Source organism: Lampris incognitus, chromosome 11 (genome assembly GCF_029633865.1).
Source record: "Lampris incognitus isolate fLamInc1 chromosome 11, fLamInc1.hap2, whole genome shotgun sequence".
Taxonomy (NCBI): domain Eukaryota; kingdom Metazoa; phylum Chordata; class Actinopteri; order Lampriformes; family Lampridae; genus Lampris; species Lampris incognitus.
The window spans coordinates 9,676,705-9,696,452 of NC_079221.1; the positions used below are offsets into that span (position 1 = coordinate 9,676,705).

At 48.8% G+C, this 19,748-nt stretch overlaps 1 protein-coding gene across 1 annotated transcript in view; it reads left to right on the forward strand.

Annotated features, from left to right (window-relative positions):
• Positions 1–19,748, forward strand: part of myo16 (myosin XVI) — a 166,004-nt gene that overhangs the window by 125,037 nt on the left and 21,219 nt on the right. Inside the window, exons 27-31 of the mRNA XM_056289920.1 lie at positions 10,634–10,736; positions 11,664–11,760; positions 11,884–12,157; positions 16,359–16,741; positions 17,168–18,430. Coding sequence (XP_056145895.1) covers positions 10,634–10,736; positions 11,664–11,760; positions 11,884–12,157; positions 16,359–16,741; positions 17,168–18,430 — 2,120 coding nt within the window. The remainder of the gene's footprint in view (positions 1–10,633; positions 10,737–11,663; positions 11,761–11,883; positions 12,158–16,358; positions 16,742–17,167; positions 18,431–19,748) is intronic.

The window sequence follows — 19,748 nt, forward strand, 5'->3', positions numbered from 1 at the left end:
GTTTGCTTTCCTCTCTTCACCCTGTCTTTCCTCTCTTCACCCTGTCTTTCCTCTCTGTCTTCACTGTCACGTCTAATAGAGGCGAAAGTACCAGAAGAAGAATCTTTAGAGAACAAGTAAACCCTCAGTTTTCAGCCCATATCCGCTAATGCTGAAACAATTAACCGATAATTGGTCTACAGAGCATGAGCCTATTATAATTTTGGTAATCGACAAACACTAAGTAAGGTAAATACTATGTACAGAGGACAGTGATGGAGGTATCCATGTATAAAGGATATAAAGGGGTGTAGATGTAGAGGACAGTGATGGAGGTGCCCATGTAGAAAGGATATAAAGGGGTGTAGCTGTAGAGGACAGTGATGGAGGTACCCATGTAGAAAGGCTATAAAGGGGTGTAGATGTGGAGGACAGTGATGGAGGTGCCCATGTAGAAAGGCTATAAAGGGGTGTAGATGTAGAGGACAGTGATGGAGGTGTCCATGTAGAAAGGCTATAAAGGGGTGTAGATGTAGAGGACAGTGATGGAGGTGTCCATGTATAAAGGATATAAAGGGGTGTAGATGTAGAGGGCAGTGATGGAGGTGCTCATGTATAAAGGATTTAAAGGGGTATATATGTAGAGGACAGTGATGGAGGTGTCCATGTATAAAGGATATAAAGGGCTGGGTCCGCGGTGGTGTAGCGGTCTTTGTGTCGATGCAGTTGCCCACTGGGGACCGGAGTTCGCGCCTCGGTCTCATTAGATCCGACTATGGCCGGACTCGATGAAGCAGCAATTATTGGCAACGCTGTTTTCGGGAGGGGGGTGGAGTCGGCTTGTGTTCGTCACATGAATGCGTCTGTGTGTGTGTCGGAAAAAGCAGTGGTTCGGCCTGGATTCGCCTTGTCATGAAAGTGGCGAGGCGTCTCCTATGAGACTGCCGGCCGGAGAGATGCAGTTGGCGAACGCATGCAGTACGAGGGTGGGTGTTTGAACTAGAATAGGGATCGATTGGCCACTAAATTGGGAGAAAAAGGGAAAAATTAGAAATAAACTTCAAAAAAAAATAAAGGGGTGTAGATGTAGAGGACAGTGATGGAGGTGTCCTTGTATAAAGGATATAAAGGGGTGTAGATGTGGAGGACAGTGATGGAGGTGTCCATGTATAAAGGATATAAAGGGGTGTAGATGTAGAGGACAGTGATGGAGGTGTCTGTATAAAAGATATAAAGGGGTGTAGATGTAGAGGACAGTGATGGAGGTGTCTAAAGGATATAAAGGGGTGTAGATGTAGAGGACAGCGATGGAGGTGTCCATGTATAAAGGATATAAAGGGGTATAGATGTAGAGGACAGTGATGGAGGTGTTCGTGTATAAAGGATATAAAGGGGTGTAAATGTAGAGGACAGTGATGGAGGTGTCTAAAGGATATAAAGGGGTGTAGATGTAGAGGACAGCGATGGAGGTGTCCATGTATAAAGGATATAAAGGGGTATAGATGTAGAGGACAGTGATGGAGGTGTTCGTGTATAAAGGATATAAAGGGGTGTAAATGTAGAGGACAGTGATGGAGGTGTCTAAAGGATATAAAGGGGTGTAGATGTAGAGGGCAGTGATGGAGGTGTCTAAAGGATATAAAGGGGTGTAGATGTAGAGGGCAGTGATGGAGGTGTTCGTGTATAAAGGATATAAAGGGGTGTAGATGTAGAGGACGGTGATGGAGGTGTTCGTGTATAAAGGATATAAAGGGGTGTAGATGTAGAGGACAATGATGGAGGTGTTCGTGTATAAAGGATATAAAGGGGTGTAGATGTAGAGGACAGTGATGGAGGTGTCTAAAAGATATAAAGGGGTGTAGATGTAGAGGGCAGTGATGGAGGTGTCTAAAGGATATAAAGGGGTGTAGATGTAGAGGGCAGTGATGGAGGTGTCGGTTAGACTGAAGGTAACAATGTTGTAGTAGAACATCTCGTCCCAGCTTCTCACAAGTCTACCAGAGAGTTTCGTCACCTGGCCCTTGACCAATAAATGGATCAGAAGTTATTTGTTGCTGGACCACGGCGTGTGTCAGCAGCTCAGAAGGAGGTATGGGGTTCTCGGATGCTCCCGTATAATGTAGGCAAAAGACAGAACTTTATCATAATGTGCAGTTTATGCAGAAAGAAAGGGCGTAGCTGGGCATCCGGGTGGCGTAGCGGTATATTCCGTTGCCTGCCAACACAGGGATCTTCGGTTCGAATCCCCGTGTTACCTCCAGCTTGGTCGAGCGTCTCTACAGACACAATGGACCTATCGCTAAGCCCCGCCCCCCTTAGTTACTGTTGCTAACTCGGACAAGCTACCCGGGCTGACTAGAGAGTTACAATGGCAGCTTTCGGTGTCAAAACTATATCCCACGAGGCTATACATAACTCCTGGAGACAGAAGGACCTGCTTTCGTCTGTGCTGTGCTATGGAGGGATATGTGCAAAATGTAAAACTAGATATGGTGGGTGACAAGCTTAAATTGGAGGTGAGAGTTTACAGATCGCAATGCAAGAGGGAAAAGCCTCATCTTGCGGTCATCACGACTGCAGATAACATCATCCAGGACCAGCATTGTTTGTGCACCGCAGGGTAAGATAAATTGATTTACCTTCAATTAACTAAGGTTAATCCTGGAGAGGCACTGACATCTACGTGCATTAGTTTATTAAAATAAAGAGTTTATTATTTGGAGCAAACGTTTAGCTTCAAAGCGGAAAGTATATTGCACATAATCTTGCCTTACCTTAGAACAAATGTAGACATCCTTGTTGACCTTCATCACGTTGAGTTGACTGTGGTGTGCCACACAGCTTAATCCACCGGAGACATCTGGCTCTGTCATGTTTTGCTTTGGGAAACTGGATAAAATATACCCCGTTGCCTACCCTCTCAGGGTACCTCGCATCAGTGTTGCATGTACCCCATGCACATCGTTGGACCATTTTTTGCCAACTTATATCCATAAAACATCACAAATCCACGACTTGTGGTGCAGCTCTGATGCTGCTTAATGGAGTCGTTGGCTCCAGATGTCCGAGTGAGCTCCCGCTTGCATTTGGTGCTACACTGCCATTGGCTTGTCTGCGTTCAAGGGGCGGGACTGAGCGATAGGTCCATTGGCCGTGTCTGCGGGTGGGAAGCCGGATGTGGGTATGTGTCCTGGTCGCTGCAGTAGCGCCTCCTCCGGTCAATGGGGGGGGGGGGGGTAGCGTGATCCTCCCACGTGCTACATCCCCCTGGAGAAACTCCTCACTGTCAGGTAAAAAGAAGCGGCTGGCAACTCCACATGTATCGGAGGAGGCATGTGGTAGTCTGCAGCCCTCTCCGGATCGGCAGAGGGGGCGGGGCAGAGACCTGGACGGCTCAAAAGAGTGGGGTAATTGGCCAAGTACAATTGGGGAGAAAAAGGCAAAAATCAAAAAAGAAAAGGTGTAGCTTTTCACTCTCAAAGCGTCCATTTTTTGTTTTGTTTCGACTACTTTATTAATCCCCATGGGGCAATTCTGCATTTAACCTGTGTAGCTAGCAGCAGTGGGCAGCCGCCGCACAGCACCCAGAGACCAACTCCAGTTCTTCTTTCCATTGCCTTGCTCAGGGGCACAGACGGGAGTATTAACCCTAACATGCATGTCTTTTTCTGATGGTGGGGGAAACCCGAGCGCCCGGAGAAAACCCACCGCAGACACGGGGAGAGCATGCAAACTCCACACGGAGGACGAGCCCACCCACCCAAGTTTGGACAACCCCAGGGTTTGAACCCGGGACCTTCTTGCTGTGAGGCAACAGCGCTAGCCACTGTGCCGCCCCATGTGACGCGTCTCGTCTTTTTTGCCGAATTCATCATGAGGGCAGTCAATTTTCCCACCTTTGGGAAATGCCAAGAGGGTCGGCGGTGGGGGTATTCCAGCTCATGAAACCCACTTAAAGGTTCACCACCTCTTTCTATGTGAGGAACGGTGGGTAGCCACTGTGATGTGCTCCTCTGTGGGGTTTCTGGGACGGTTGGCCGTGACGTCATCCGTAGTTTTGTTCTGGTTAACGGTCGTGGTGACACACTACACACAACACGGGGAGGAGACGATGACGTTTTCGGCCAACAAAAAAAAAAAACCCTAACAAAACGGTGTTGGTGTCCCGCGTTATCTGGCTGCGGTGCCGTCGGTGTAAATCCCGCACCCGGAGCGGCGCGGTCCTGTTAGCGGCGGGATTTGCATACGGCGTTTGTTACGGCGCCGCTTAAAGCGCAGGGAATTGAATGTGAAGGAGCAGGAGCACGCCGAGGAGACGGAGGGAATCCAATATAGGTAGCGGTGTAGCGGGTCTGTGAGCTGCAGCCGGGCCCTTTGTGTTGTACCTTGTAGAGCCGGCGCTCTTCATTGTGCGAGCTGTAATTGAAAGATTCCTGCTGAGGGTTTTGTGCGCGCTTGCTTGTGTGTGTGTGCGAGAAACGTGGAGACGGCGAAGAAAACCGTCACGTGAGCGAGGGAGGGAGGGAGGGAGGGAGGGAGCGTGCACGGGTGTGTGCGTATGTAAATGTGCGTGTAGCTACGTCTCAATACACTGGTGTGTGTGCACACCTCGGGGTTGTCGGCAGATACGAGGCGCACGCCGTTTCCTGTGGGGCCTCCGAGTCGTGCCGACAGATCAGTTAGCATCACAATGGGCGGCCGGTCGCCGAGAGAGCGGGACTTGTGTGTGCGGGGCCAGGCGTACGCCGTACTATGAGGGCAGTAACAAGTATAGTGTGTGTGTGGGTGTGTGTTGTGTGTTGTGTGTGTGTGTGCAGCGACTTGGTCAGACGTCGGCTAAGGTGATTGTGATGGTAATACTAGCCAGCAGCAGCATGTGTAAAACCCCAGGCCCGTTCGCGCGGGGTTTGTTGTACTTGCCGGTCGTAGAGTAGCTGTGAGTTGTCGTACCAGATAAGAGTGAGACACAGCTGCTGCGTTTGTGCGATAAGAAGTTCATTACCATAACGCCGTTGTCGTACCCGCTGATGTTCCGGTCACCAGAATTTATTTAAAGCAGCGCCATAATCTGGGCCGCGCTCCATCTGTGTTTTGACCATGAACATCCTGTAAAGCGAGCACACACAGACACACACACACACAGACACACACACACACACACACACACACACACACACACACAAAGTATCCAATAAAATGACGGAAGAGTTTATGCTGTGTGTGTATGTGATTGTGAAGGGGGCCTCTTTATGTGTATGTGTGTGTGTGTGTGTGTGTGTCCGATGCGTGTGTGTCTATGTTCTGTTGTTTATACGTCAAGGTCTTGTTTATTTAAACATAGAAGGAAGAAGGCAACGAGTCACAAAGAAACCATTCAGCCCAGCCCAAGTGTGTGTGTGTGGGGGGGGGGCTATGCCTTCTTCACAGAGCCCATTTTCACTCGCTCTCTCTCTCTCTCTCTCGCATACCTTCGCCTCCTCACTCGTCCTCGCCACCATTTTCTGTCTGCCCACCCCCACATCTTGCCTCTCCTTCCTGTACTTGGGTCCCCGAGGCCTTTACACGCCAGGCACGCGACGGATAAACGGCGTGAAAGTGTGAAATACTCACCTGCAGACATGTCGCATCGAAACTGTTCACTGCGGCAGCGATACGGATTTGCGACAGAAGGAGCCGGTGATTCCATCGAAACAGAAATCCCTCCATCCGGCTGCGTCAGTGATGATGAGCTCACGCCACCGTGAGACTGAGCAAATCTGGTGATGGGAGGAGCGAAACCTCTTGAGATGAAGCGAAATCCAAGTCTTTCCTGACCGGCTGTGCAAAAAAAAAAGAGCGACTTGTCAAGTGACTGTACGCTGTCACACGCTCGGTGTGTGTGTGTGTCTTGTGTGTGTGTGCGTAGGAGCTGTGTTGTTCTTTCATATAATTTTTAAACATATATAGCCTTTACATATAGCCCCACGTTGGGCACATGTTGCTTTGGGTGGCCCAGTGGTTAGCGCTGTTGCCTCACAGCAAGAAGGTCCTGTGTTCGAACCCCGGGGTGTCAAACCTTGGGGATCATCCCAGGTCGTCCTGTGTGTATGGAGTTTGCACGTTCTCCCCGTGTCTGCGGCGGGTTTTCTCCGGGTGCTCCGGTTTCCCCCACCATCAGTAGAAACATGCGTGTTAGGGTGTATACTCCTGTCTGTGTCCCTGAGCAAGGCAGTGGGAAAAGAACTGGAGTTGGTGCGCGGGCGCAGCGTGAAGGCTGCAGCCTGCTGCTCCTAGCTACACAGGTCACAGCTAGGGTGGCTTAATTCGCAGTAAATGAATTTTCCCCGAGGGGATTAATAAAGGAAACTTAATTAATGAATTATTGATTTTTATTATCGTGTCTGTTCTGTTACCGGAAGGTATTAATAGCTGCTCGTCGTTCATAATTAGGCTACAGTGAGGTTATATTTAGGTAATGTGAGCACCCTGCCTGGCTGGTGATGAGAAACCGCTTATTTTCTTTCCCCCACCCGCATTCTGCGACATCTGTTTCTGATTGGCTAGTACTCTTTTGTGCTAGCCAATCAAGAGCAATGCGGGACCTTGGTTAGAATGGTTAGGTTCAGGGTGGGGTTAGGGCTAGCCAATCAGAGGCAGTGTAGGGGTGGGTCTTCCCATAGTGCGGGCAGAGTAAAAAATAACGTATGAGAAACACTAACAGTCAACAGGTCCGCCATTGTCGTGAGGCGTTGTGACGTTGTCGTCCATTCTGCACAGCGTGATTCTAGTGTATCCGGCTGCACGAGCTACACAACACGCCCAATTTATACCACATGACACGCCCACTTTACCACACGACACGCCCATTTTACCACACGACACACTCGTTTGACACGCCCATTTTACCACATGACACACTCATTTGACACGCCCACTTTACCACACGACACACCCACTTGGTCAGGTTAGGCATATGGGGTGAGATGGTTAGGGTCAGGGGTGTGTGTCATGCAACATGGCATTAGGGTAACAACATTGGGGGGGGGGTCGTGTAGTGAAGTGGGTGTGTTGTGCAGTGCTGTGACGCTGCAGCTGCACCCTCCTCATGCGGTTGTTGGTTGAGGCCTTTATTCGCAGTGCGAAAGCTCCGAAAAATTTACCCAGGTCCAAAAAAAAAAAATAAATTTGACGTCACTTTTTCACTGCGTAATGTTCACGTTCGGTGTAAAAGTACTCGTGACAAAAACTATTCAACAAAATATACTATACCCCCGCCCCTGCCCCCGCCCCCTGGTATGGAAAGGCCTTTACGCTGTTAACTCTCAGTCCTTCCACTTTAGTTGGTCTGTTTTGTTTTTGTTTTTTTACGTTTGTGCTCTTCTATCTTCCCACACACACACACATCACCCTATCTTGATCTGGCTCTCTTTCATTTTCCCCTTTCCGTGTCTATTTCTCACTCTTCCAAAAAAGGCCCTGGCCCTTTACTAATCAAAATGACAGGCCTATAAATCAGCCCTTGATCTTGAGGTTGCTACATCGTCACAAACAAACACACACACACGCACACACAGTTGCTCCATGCAAGGCAGGGCACTAAGTCATACTGACCACCCCGAGCCAATTACATTAGTGTAGCCTGGTCACCGCTGTGATTTATGAGGAAATCTATTTTATAGTTGCTTTTATTTGTCTTTTATGGTACAGTATGTGTTTTGTGGCCAGGTTTATTTTCTTCCAATGTATAAGGTCAAATAATACCACTTGAACCTTAAACCCGCCCCCTCCGCGGGCGGTTACTTCCCTTCCTTACGGCATCGTTGGAAGCGGCAGCCGTATTTCAGCTAGCGCGTAGCATCCCTGTTTTATCGATCGGTATTTGTAAGAGCGGTTCCACGCGTTTCCCCCGTTTTTCCTCACGTGTCGGAGAAACACACTCGTCAGCATGCCATCGAGTTGCCCAGGGAAGAATATCCAGCTTCATGAACGGTCGGTGTTTCGGCCTGTTTTGGGTGGAACTTTATGCACAAGCAAGGCCAGCGGGGCTGTCTGGGGGTCATCTGAAGTGTCTGGAGGGCCGCCGGGAGCTTCGGAATGGTTCAGAGCCGTTTTCAAGTCCAGCCGTGTCGCCTTTGTTGCCCTTGTGACACAAGGTGTTAGTGGTCAGTGATGGCTCTTCGGTCACATAAAGTCACGTTGCCATAGCACCCCCCCCCCATTTAAACTCTTATCAAAGGGGTTATTTCACCTCTTGGTCTCCACATGGAGCCCCCGCGGGTCTTGTAAAAAGTGGGGGACCATTCATGGTTTTCATATCCTCATAGGAGAGGTCATGGGTTTACAGAGTTCCTTTGTGTTTTATGGGACCCAGGGGGGCAGCGTGTGCTGTCTGCAGCATTGGCATTACCATACAGCAGGAGGGTTCAGCCAGGGTCCACTCCACTAAATCAAATACATCCCTTATTCGTGTACATGTATACATATAGACACACACACACACATGCACATGCTATTAGTGACAAGTGGTTAAGGCCTCTGGCCATCTGCTCGTTGTGTTTTACCTCAGTTATCCGAATTTGTGCTGTCGAACCTTCACATGTCTCTGGCTCTCATTGATAACAACAATGTGAGGTAACTGGACTGGCAGAGTACACCGTCCAGTTGAGCTCACCTGAAGGGTTCACATGGTTTGTTGGATCAGCGTGCCAACCTTGATATTTGTATGATGTTGTATGTCAAGTTAAGGAATGTTTATTTGCACAGCCTTTGTTTGCAGTCTCACAGGGCTTCACGTTCAAACCATGAGACAGACAGATAGAGCAGACAACAACGGACAACACCCTGTAAACTGGTCTCCACATGTTACTCACCCGAATTGGTCTGTTGTAGAAGAAGAATGCTAGAGCTATATTGAATGACCTTTCCTGCTTCCGGTGTGGGAAGATGGCGGCGCGAACTCACATTTGCAGCAGCCTCATCTAGTACCGTCCATGCAGTGTCTTTGTCCACATCTGCGTCCAAGTTTGTGTCTTCGTTTGATGGCTGGGAGAGCTGGTGCTGGATCGGCTGGGAGAGCTTGGTCTGCTGCATCCTGTGGGCCCAGGGACCACAGCCCTGTGAATCTCCAGTTAATGTGCAGTACATTTTGTAAGTTCAGATCCTGAGTGCGGCTGTTGTCCACATCGCTGCAGCTTCAGTCCTTGATGAGGAGTTCCTCAATCAAACGTGATGGCTGTTGAAATAACTTGGAACGTACATCAGTTGTACATAGTAGATGGGCGTCTTAGAGTGTACATCTACTATGCCCGTTTAATCCATTTCAGGGTTGTGGGGGGGGGGGGGGGGCTTGAGTTTATCCCAGCATGCATTGGGTGGAAGACCGGGAAACACCCTGGACAGATTGCCATGTCCATCACAAGACAAACGCAATCTCTCACAAAACATTCACACCTATGGGCAATTTATAGACTCCAACTCATCCAACATCCCCCCCCCTTTTTTTTTTTCCCCTCCCCAATTGTACCCAGCCAATTGCCCCACTCTTCCGAGCCATGCCTGTCATTGCTCCACCCCCTCTGCTGAGCCGGGGAGGGCTGCAGACTACCACATGGCTCCTCCCGTTACACGTGGAGTCACCAGCCACTTCTTTTCACCTGACATTGAGGAGTTTCACCAGGGGGATGTAGCGTGTGGGAGGATCATGCTATTCCCCCCGGTTCCCCCTCCTCCTCTGAACAGGTGCCCCCACCGACCAGAGGAGGCGCTAGTGTAGCGATTGGGACACATACCCACATCCGGCTTCCCACCCGCAGACACGGCCAATTGTGTCTGTAGGGACACCCGACCAATCCGGAGGTAACACGGGGATTCGATCCAGCGATCCCTATGTTGGTAGGCAACGGAACAGACCGCCGCGCCACCCGGGCGCCCCTTCATCCAACATTCATGTCTTGGGAATGTGGGAGGAAACCCACACAAATACAGGGAAGACATTAAAACTCCACACAGATGGACTGGAACCGAACACAGGACCCGGCCCGCTTGCTGTGAGGCGACGGTGCTCACCAATAAGCCACCGTGCCGCCATCCATAAAACTGAAAAATCCCTTTTTGATAATGTTTATAGGATGTCAGATGTCTTTTACAAGAATCTGATCTCAAAGGCGGTCTGGAGCGTCTGGCTTTTAAACGCCTGTTCGGACCATGGTCACTTTCCAGTTCCCTTGTCTGCTTTCTCAGCCTTTCTTGCACTACAGGTCCACATCATCGAACAGCCTCCGGCTCCACGTGGATGAGCAGCTTTTATGTCCGTACGTCCCCACAAAGCCGGTTTCAGAGTCTGCCTCTTTCTCATTCTCTTCCTTTCATTCACCCTCTCTAGCTCTCCCTCGTTCTCCCCATACCAAATCAAAACAAACCACTTCCCCAGCTGACCACTCATAGCAACCGTTGCCAAGGGCAACACCAATAGGAACAGATGCAGTTTGGCTGGTCCGCCCCACGACCCCGCTGGCCTTTGACCTTTGTGTTTGCGTTTGAACGGCGGAGGAGAGGGATAGGGTGTTACTGGATGAGTCCAAGTAACCAATTTAAAAGTTGAAATTCAAATTCATCATTTTTTCATTTGGTCGTCTCCAGTACTCTAACCAGGTCCAATTTCCTCTACATGTCTCAGGTACAGAGACCTGGCAAACTGCATTCTTGGAGATGGGAAGAAAAGGACCCTGGAGGAGAAGTGTCGCTTCGTTCTGCAGCAGTCCAAACTCCAGGGGTGGCAGGTGTGTGTGTCTGTGTGTAAATCTCCCAAATCTCTGTCTGTTGTCTCTTTTCTGTCTCCATCAATAACAAAGAACATGCCAAATGACTTAATCTCTAAACCCCGTATCATGAAGAGCCCATGGAATCTTGGTCAAGGCGTTCCAGCTGTCCCACCTCAACGTCATTCTTCTCATACCGTGCACAAGTGTGCATGCAAACATACAAACACACACACACATACTCACACACACATACTCACACACAGCCCTGCGACCCTCCCTACTCCAGCTACCAGACTGCTGTCTGAGAGTGTCTGACCCAGAGGGCACATATGCTCCCTCCTCGCACATGGAAACACACACACACGCATACACACACACACACACACACACACACACACACACACATAAACTCCTTCACAATGCCCTGCAGACACTTTCTCACACAGCCCACAACTACCCCCCCAAACACACGCACAACTCTTACAAGTGGCATGTTTGTGAATGAATAGTGTCTGGCTTTGGCAGCATGTCAACTCCATGTCCCTTTGCACCTGTCCTGCGGGGTGGGGGTGGAGGGTTTGAGTGACCTCGGTCACCCCTTCCAAATGCTGTGGGTCCAGGAAGTGAAAGCGGTGTGAAAAAGCAGACGCACCCCCCTGAATACACTCCACACCCGCCCATTATCATACATCATGCCGCTCTATCGCTCAACTAGTCAGTCACACTCCTCTGAGATAGCTACTGGGATGCTGCCTCGTCTGATCAGCTGGGTGCTCCCAGGATTGATGGATGAGTATGATGATTGATGGTGGTTGTGATGATGATGACAATAGTTATGATGATGATGATGATGAGGATAATAATGAAGCTGACTGTTGAAGTGTAGTGAGAATCTGTGCTTGTGTTCAGAAATTTGATCGTGGGTGTGTATTTGTGTTTGTGTAGATGGGCAGTAGCAAAGTGTTCTTGAGGTACTGGCAGGCCGACCAGCTCAACGACCGCTGCTACCAGCTCCATAAAAAGATTATCACTTGTCAGAAAGGTAAGATCTACCACAAAAAATAAACAATCCAGCACATGCAATTGTTATTTTAGGTGTTTGGGCTTATCTGTGTGTCTATCTGTCTGTCTGTCTCTGTCTCTCCCCCCCTCCCTCTTTTCTCAGTGGTGCGTGGCTGGCTGGCCAGGCAGCGAGTTCATCACCAGCTGTCATTACAGCACTCCGAGGAGTGCAGTGTGCAGCGCTTCCTGCAGGGGGCCGAGGACATGGGGCTGCGAACCTACGACCAGCTGGTCATCCAGAATGCCTCTGACATCGCCCGTGAGAGTGACCGCCTGCGTTGCCATGGAAACAGCCTCAGCAGCAGCCTTGGCAGCAGCCCGCCACTCGGCGAGCGGCCTGAGCCAGTGGGCAAGGAGGAAGATCAGCCCACCAAGAGGTATGTGGAGGAGGGCCGCTCCCCCATCCCCGGTATACAGTTAGTTACAATACAGTAGCACATTGGCAGCACTTTCCATGTAGATGGGACATTTTGCCAACAATTTAAGAGCTTGCTTCCAAAATGCTGTGTAAAAAAATTCACACTCTGAATTCCATCATCCAATATCTCTAAAATGCTTAGCGTCCTGGCTCAATATGTATGAGCATCACTAAGCTAACCAGGAAGTGAAATGCCTTGCTTTGGTCTGAAGTACCTTACTTTGCTCTGAAGTACTTCACTTTGCTCACATTTCATCCTGCTGCAGTGATCGAGTCAGAGTCAGCGTAACTCGTTTCAAACAGGGTTTATCTGGTTTGTGAATGAGAAATGGTAAATGCTCATTGTACATTGTTAATCTTAGTACTCCCTCGTGCTATTTTCACTCAATATATCACTCCCCATTTGCTGCTGGAACTATTTCCCAACTTTCACGGCACCAAAAACTTGGCTAGTTTAGGGGGTTACTCTGTCTAACTAATCACTGCACACCAGCCTAACTCTGATTAAAAAAAAAAAGGGGGGGGGGTTGAATCGCCCTACAATATCATGAATAATTGTAAATGTAATGACCTTTTTGGTGAGTGTAGCATTACTCAGCCGGGGAGATAACAAACCATCAGTAGTTAGCATCATGTGCAGGATTTTGGGTTGCGTGAAAGAGTCATCGCCTGTGTACATGCGCGTGTGCATATGTGCCTTGTGACTTGTGATTAATGGTGTCACTGTGTCCATGCGTGCTGGAGGTTCTTAATTGCGACTGTCATGATTGATAGCCTGATAATGAGCTGAGCTATCAGCTTGGGTTAGTATAGTGTTTCACCCGTGGAATGGTATATACCTGTCACCTCTTCATCTCAGCGTAATATAAGATGTGATGCCTCGAAACAATTTTCAGAAGACTGGAGAAATCTCTAATTTATTAGAGTTAAAGATTAGTTTGGAGATATTCATTAAAGAAGCTTCTAGATTAAAGACCAGTATCAGTAAATTAGCTTTTTTCATTTTTAGAAAATTAATGCCTGCGTGATATGATAAATTTCTACTAAGGGTGTTTGAAAATGACCCCCACTTGTGCATTCAGCGCTGATAAAAGTGTAAAAAAGGTTTATATGCATAGACGTTTTACACACCTCTATCCGTGTGATGGGAAAATTAATATATTTTAATGTTTCATGGCCTCTTCTATCTCCTTTATCTACATATATAAAGCGAGGGTGCATGTTTGTATGTTCGCTTAAAACTCCAGAAATACTCATTGTAGAACAAAAAGAAAGGTATCTTTAGAATCAGCACTTTCCAGAGATTGCACAGTTCGAAAAAATATTTCAAAAACCAAGTAAAACATTTGATTTATTTGCGAAAGACGCATTCCAATGATGCTTTGTGGAGGGTTCCGGCAAATCCTTCCAGTGGTCAAGGGAGGCACTACACCTAACATTGTCAATGCTAGCTTGAAGGCACGCAATGTGGTTTCCCCTGAGGCGCTTGAGCACTGAGCGATTAATACACACATTGGCAAAGAAGCTTGATGGATAGATTGAAAATTATGACATTTGATCATTTTCGTGAATAAGATTCGTTTATTCGACATTCGTTTATCATGTGTATCATATCATAAATTATCCTATACTTCATCATCGATTATATCGTAAAGATCAGATCGTGTTGGTTGTTTTGGTGAAAACATTTTCCCCGGGCAACGCCAGGTACCTCTGCTAGTAGTATATATTACCATCTGCCATGGTAACACTGACTTTAATTTTAGGTCTGTACTCCTTTAAATCCTCTGTTTGTGGAAGACCAAATGCAAAAAGGCATGTTGATGCTCATCTTGTTTAGAGAATAATAAGCTATAAGTTTTATATTTCAAATCAAAAGGAGCCGTTTACTTCAGGATTTGCAAACCATGCAAGTATATGCAACTCCCATACAACAGTATAAACTCATGTAAAACATGGGGATTGCTGGTTCGAATCCCCGTGTTACCTCCAGCTTGGTCGGGCGTCCCTACAGACACAATTGGCCGTGTCTGCGGGTGGGAAGCCGGATGTGGGTATGTGTCCTGGTCGCTGCACTAGCGCCTCCTCTGGTAGGTCGGGGCGCCTGTTCAGAGGGGGGGCTGGGGGGGAATAGCGTGATCTTCCCACGTGCTACGTCCCCCTGGTGAAACTCCTCACTGTCAGGTGAAAAGCAGCGGCTGGCGACTCCACATGTATCGGAGAAGGCATGTGGCAGTCTGCAGCCCTCCCCGGATCAGCAGAGGGGGTGGAGCAGCAACTGGAACGGCTCGGAAGAATGGGGTAATTGGCCGAATACAATTGGGGGGAAAGGGGGGGTTAGAAAAAAAACTAATATAAAAGTTATCTCTTGCTGACATGTGAGCCTGCGGTCAGTACACATATCAGAAGAACAGTTGTGATAAAATGCAAACGTGATGTCATCCCATTTAATCAGTCAGCTGTGAACAGCAGTAGTAAAACCTCAGTCTGAGCAAGGCCAGCAACCCTACATCTACTGACTGGGGGTTTAAGGTTTATAAATCAAAATACAGAAATCACAAAGACATCAATTCACTCCCAACCGTGGAACGAGTAATTATTTTCTTTTCTTTCTTTTTTTTTTTTTAAGCAATTGAACACTGGAATGAGAGCAACACTTGAGAAATGAAAAGATGAAACACACAAACACACACGCACACATACAGTATAGTATATACACACATACACTGACACGCATATTTCCTGTGTCCTCTATATGTCCTTGTGTGTGTACGTAACATCTGCTGCTGGGGCAGGAGACAGGAGCCTGGGGGGTTCAGAACAGGATGGGAACCAACAGACAGAGTGTGAGGGGGGATAGAGGAGGCCATGCCATGATATGTAGGCACACACACATGCGTGCACAAATTTTTTTTAAATGTTCATATACCCTCAGTCTGTGTATGACACATACACACACACAAGTATATGTATGTGTGTGTGTGTGTGTATGTGTAATATATATATATATATATATATATACAACAATATATATTATACAACCCCATTGGTTGTTATGATTTGAATGTTTCCCCATCTGATTGGTCGCTGTCTAACTGAAATTAGGGGCGTGACGTTGGACAATGCAAACTGTATGATTCTTTGTGAGTAAAACATTAGCAGCTGATGAGTGTGAGACGCACAAAACAGGTCTGTACTGCAATGTATTAAAATCTTTTTTCCTGTATCCTTGTTGATATATATATATATATATATATATATATATATATTACACACACACACTTTTTTTTCAGAAATAAATATATACTGCTGTGTTGTTCTGAAATAGGAAAGACAATTCTGATTGGTTTTTTATCATTATTATTATTATTTTCCCGTCATTCTGAATGTCTACCAAACACAGCGGATGTCAACATGAGGAGAAAAGTCTTGAAAGCAGTCGAGTCTGTTGGTTTTCACTGAAGGAATGAAAGACTTGACCTCCAGTTATGTTTTTGGAAATTAGTTTGTGGTTTTGACTTTTTTTTCCACCTTTTTTGTCAATTAGGGTTGTTTTTGTTTTGCTTTAGGGAAGATCTGATGAGTATACATATACACAGACACACATAGACTGAGTAAAGAGAATACATTTGCCATTAACACACACACACACACACACACACCCTAGTGGGACTGACAGATGGCTTGGCCAGATTAGGTTAGGAAATATCAAACTGGAGATATCATGTTATCATATCACAGTAAAGAGATTAGACTTAAACAGTTATGGGCGAGCATAATCCGCTGGTTTTCAACCTTTTTCCTGCGACCGGCCTCTTTAGCGCACATTTTACTGCATGACAGATGATGCAGACGTGCAGTAGAGTCGAGCCTGCTTGTGAACTGGAAGATATAATTAAGTTCATCTGGATCTGATGATTATTTGATGGGAAGCAATTTTAGCAATAGCCCCTGTAATATCACTTCTTTCCCTAATGAAAAGTAAGATTTAGGCCATTTGCTTCATGAGAGGATTAAAAGGAACGAGTTGTGTTTTTTTTTTAAGAATTCAGATGAAACGGGAATAATCCTGTGATTTCTGAAGGCAGGCACAAAAGCATGAAAACAGTCAAGTACAGATGATTATTCAGTTGTATTGTTTCTATATCATCATTTTCCAGGGTGGTGGAGAAAGGTGGGAAAGCCCACGAGGGTTCTGCCAGCGGGGGAAGCCGAATTATCCGCCACTTTCGCTCCAGCTCCGTGCCCATCCCCCTCGCCATGGAAAACGCGGTCCACTCTACTACCAGTCCATCCATCAAACCAGCCCTGCAGCAGGTGACTCACACCACAGAAGATGGTGCAGGCGGGGGAGGGCTCGCCTCCCCTCGGAAGCAGCCCCCTCCCAAACCAAAGAGGGACCCCAACACCCGGTTGAGTGCCTCGTACGAGGTGGTCAGCGCAGGGCTGACACTGGGGCCTAAAGAGAGCCCTACCCCGGAGGGCTGTGGGTCACCAGCAGGAAGCCCTCCCAAAACACAGATCTCCCCGACAGACCCCGCAGGTATGCACCGCCGCCACCACCATCCTGGTTGATGACAGTTATAATGGCATGTCAGTATTGATCAGAGAATGGGAGCAGAGCGGAGCGGCCATAATTTCATTAGAGCAATGAGCCCCGTTTTAGAAGATTGGGATGTTGCCCAACAGTCCACTCCAATTCCATCTGTTACTGCTCAGCCCAGAATGCCCTGCTGCTCGAGACTACCAGTAGATCAAATTTCCGGCTGTGATTGTGTGAATTATTTTATCAGCGCCTTATCAGTGAAGTTGTTATAAGCAAGCATTCCTTGTGGAATCTAGTGGTACCAGAGCCAAGCGTGGACTATACGGGAAGTTCAAGTCGCTCCGCTCACATGCTCCATTACTGACGTATGTTGATTTCATTGTCCCTTTAGCTAACTGGTGTTGCCGTCTGTCATTTTCTAAGCCCTGTGCAAGCCCCGTCCCCACAGCGATGACTACACCACCATGAGGAAGGTGCCTCCCCCCAAACCTAAGCGCAGCCCCAACACCAAGCTGACAGGCTCCTACGAGGAGATCAACGCCGCCGCCCCCCACCTCCATCAGCTTCGTCCCGCTGACGTCAAGCTAGCCCTGCTGTCCCGGGCCGGAGCGCCGGGAGGAGTCAGCAGCCTGATGCAGAAATCCGCCTCTGTGGACGTCCCTCAGGGGGCAGCGCTGAGCCTGTACCAGGTCCAGGCCGAGGAGGACGTCTACATAGAGATGGTGGGTGCTCAACCCCGGGCACGAAGCTACCAGGAACCTGCTGAGAGCCCGGAGCAGGCTGACTCAGAGGCTGTCTATGAGGAGATGAAGTACTTCCTGCCGGACGAGGGTGGACTTCCTGCCGGGGCAGTTAGCAAGACAGCCAAGCTGGAGGCTCTGGGTTTGGGCTTGAGTCTGGTGGGGCTGGGGGCGTCTCCTCCTCGGAGCGGCGAGCCTAAACGGGTAGCGGTAGGTGGGATGAGTGCCGCCATGGATATTCCTCTCTCCCAGAACAGCGCCATTGCAGTGGCTCCCAAGATGCCACATAGCAAAGACGGAGGCTGCGACATCCCCGCTCCCTTCCCCAACCTGCTCCCCCACCGCCCACCCCTGTTGGTGTTCCCGCCTTCCCCAGTCACCTGCTCCCCGGCATCAGACGAATCTCCCCTCACGCCGCTAGAGGTGAAGAAGCTGCCGGTGTTTGAGACAAACCTAAACTATGCCACGGGGCCGGACAGCCCGCTCTCCCCGCAGTACGCCCGCCAGAGAGCCGATTCCTCACCCAGCCTCACCGTGTTCCTGCCAGACAAGTCCACGCCACCACTCACCCCTCCGCCTCCCCCTCCTCCCCCCAATGCCCCACCGCCCCCTTACCGACCATCCTCCCACTTCGCCTTCCCTCCGGAGGCCAGTTTCCTGGCTCTGACCCGGGCGTCATCTGTCACGGCGGGCTCGGACTCCCCCAAGCCTTCCTCCTCACACAGGTCTGCGGGAGACGCCCACGGGAAGCCCCCGCCTTACTCCCCGGTGAAGACATCCCGTCCCGAGCCTCGGAGGGCCCACTCGTGCTCCTCGTCGCCGCTGCTGTTCAACCCAGCCAACGGCAGACCCCTGACCAGCCCCCTGGACGAGCTGAACACCCTGTTCAGCTCTGGACGCAGCCTGCTGAGGAAATCTACCTCTGGCCGCAAGATGAGAGATGGAGGTCAGACTCATACAAGCACACATGCAGCCACCCAGATATAAACATCTATTCCTCCCTACCACCTTCATCCTCTTCCTTCCCCATCCTTCTGACCACTTTGAGTTAAAGCTGGTTTAGTGAGTGTTCGGTCCTCCGCAGGATTTGTAGACACAGCCGGGATGCTCCCCTGGCTAAGCCGATGTGCAGTGTTGTTGTCGGTGTGTGGGAACTTGTTTGTGTGTTGGTGGTAAGTTGAACTTTTCTTTGCCTTGATTTCTCACACACCGTCCCATACAGCCAACCAGGTCTAGTACTTGTGCACGCATGCATGTGGGTATGCCACGTGTGTGTGTGTGTGTGTGTGTCTTGAGTCTGTGTGTGTGTGTGCGAGCTACTGTGATGAGGTTGTGATCAAAGTCTCAGCCAGGTCTGCTAGATGATTTATTGGGTATTGGGTGATTACCTTCTATAGGGCAGGAGGAGTATAGGTTTGTAAGTAATATCCTACTATTTCTGCGTGTGTGTGTGTGTATGTGTGTGTGTGTGTGTGTGAATGAGTGGGGGGGGGTGCACCCACTCATAAGCCCCGATTCCTTTTACCTGGAAACCCCTTGTCATTAATATAGCTCTTGTATCCAGCCACCCTCTTTGGCCCACTAAGGCAGCCCATCAGTTACCCTCTTCCATGTGTTGCCCTTTGGCTGCTTGCAGCTGCCTTCTAGCATGCTAGCTAGCTAATGAGCTAACTGACGTAGCCCGCTTAGTGTCCCGCTGCACTGGGAGTATCATCTACCTGTTCTTGGTGTTGTGTCTTACATGCGGAGCACACACAAATACTGACTTTGATGCAAGGGCTAACCTTTGCAGAAAGAGGGCGAAGGTATTCATCACAAGAGATGGGCGGGTCCCGGGTCAGAGATTTCAATTACTTACAAACACTATTTGGAAATATCCCAAGGCTCTCGGGATATGAAAGTGTGTACTGTTTTCATTTTTCCATTGGTTATTCGGCGTTTCACGGGCACATCGCGACAGGTCATGGCTGCATTTTCCCTCCGCTCAGATCTCTCGCTCTCTCTCTCTCGCTCTTATCTGTCTCGATCCCTCTGAAATGTATTAGTGTATTAGCGGTCTAATGATACATGAGCAGTGGGATGATGAGGATGGGAATGAAATATTTAGCAGCTCACTCGTGTTGTACAGAAGACGGTTCCCCTCCCCAACAGGAGTCCCCCAGAACATACTGGACTATCGTCACGTAGCTGTCAGCAGAATTACCCTCAAACAAATCTGTTTGCTTTCAATGCCAGCAATCAGTCATTTTCCAACTTGCCGGTAA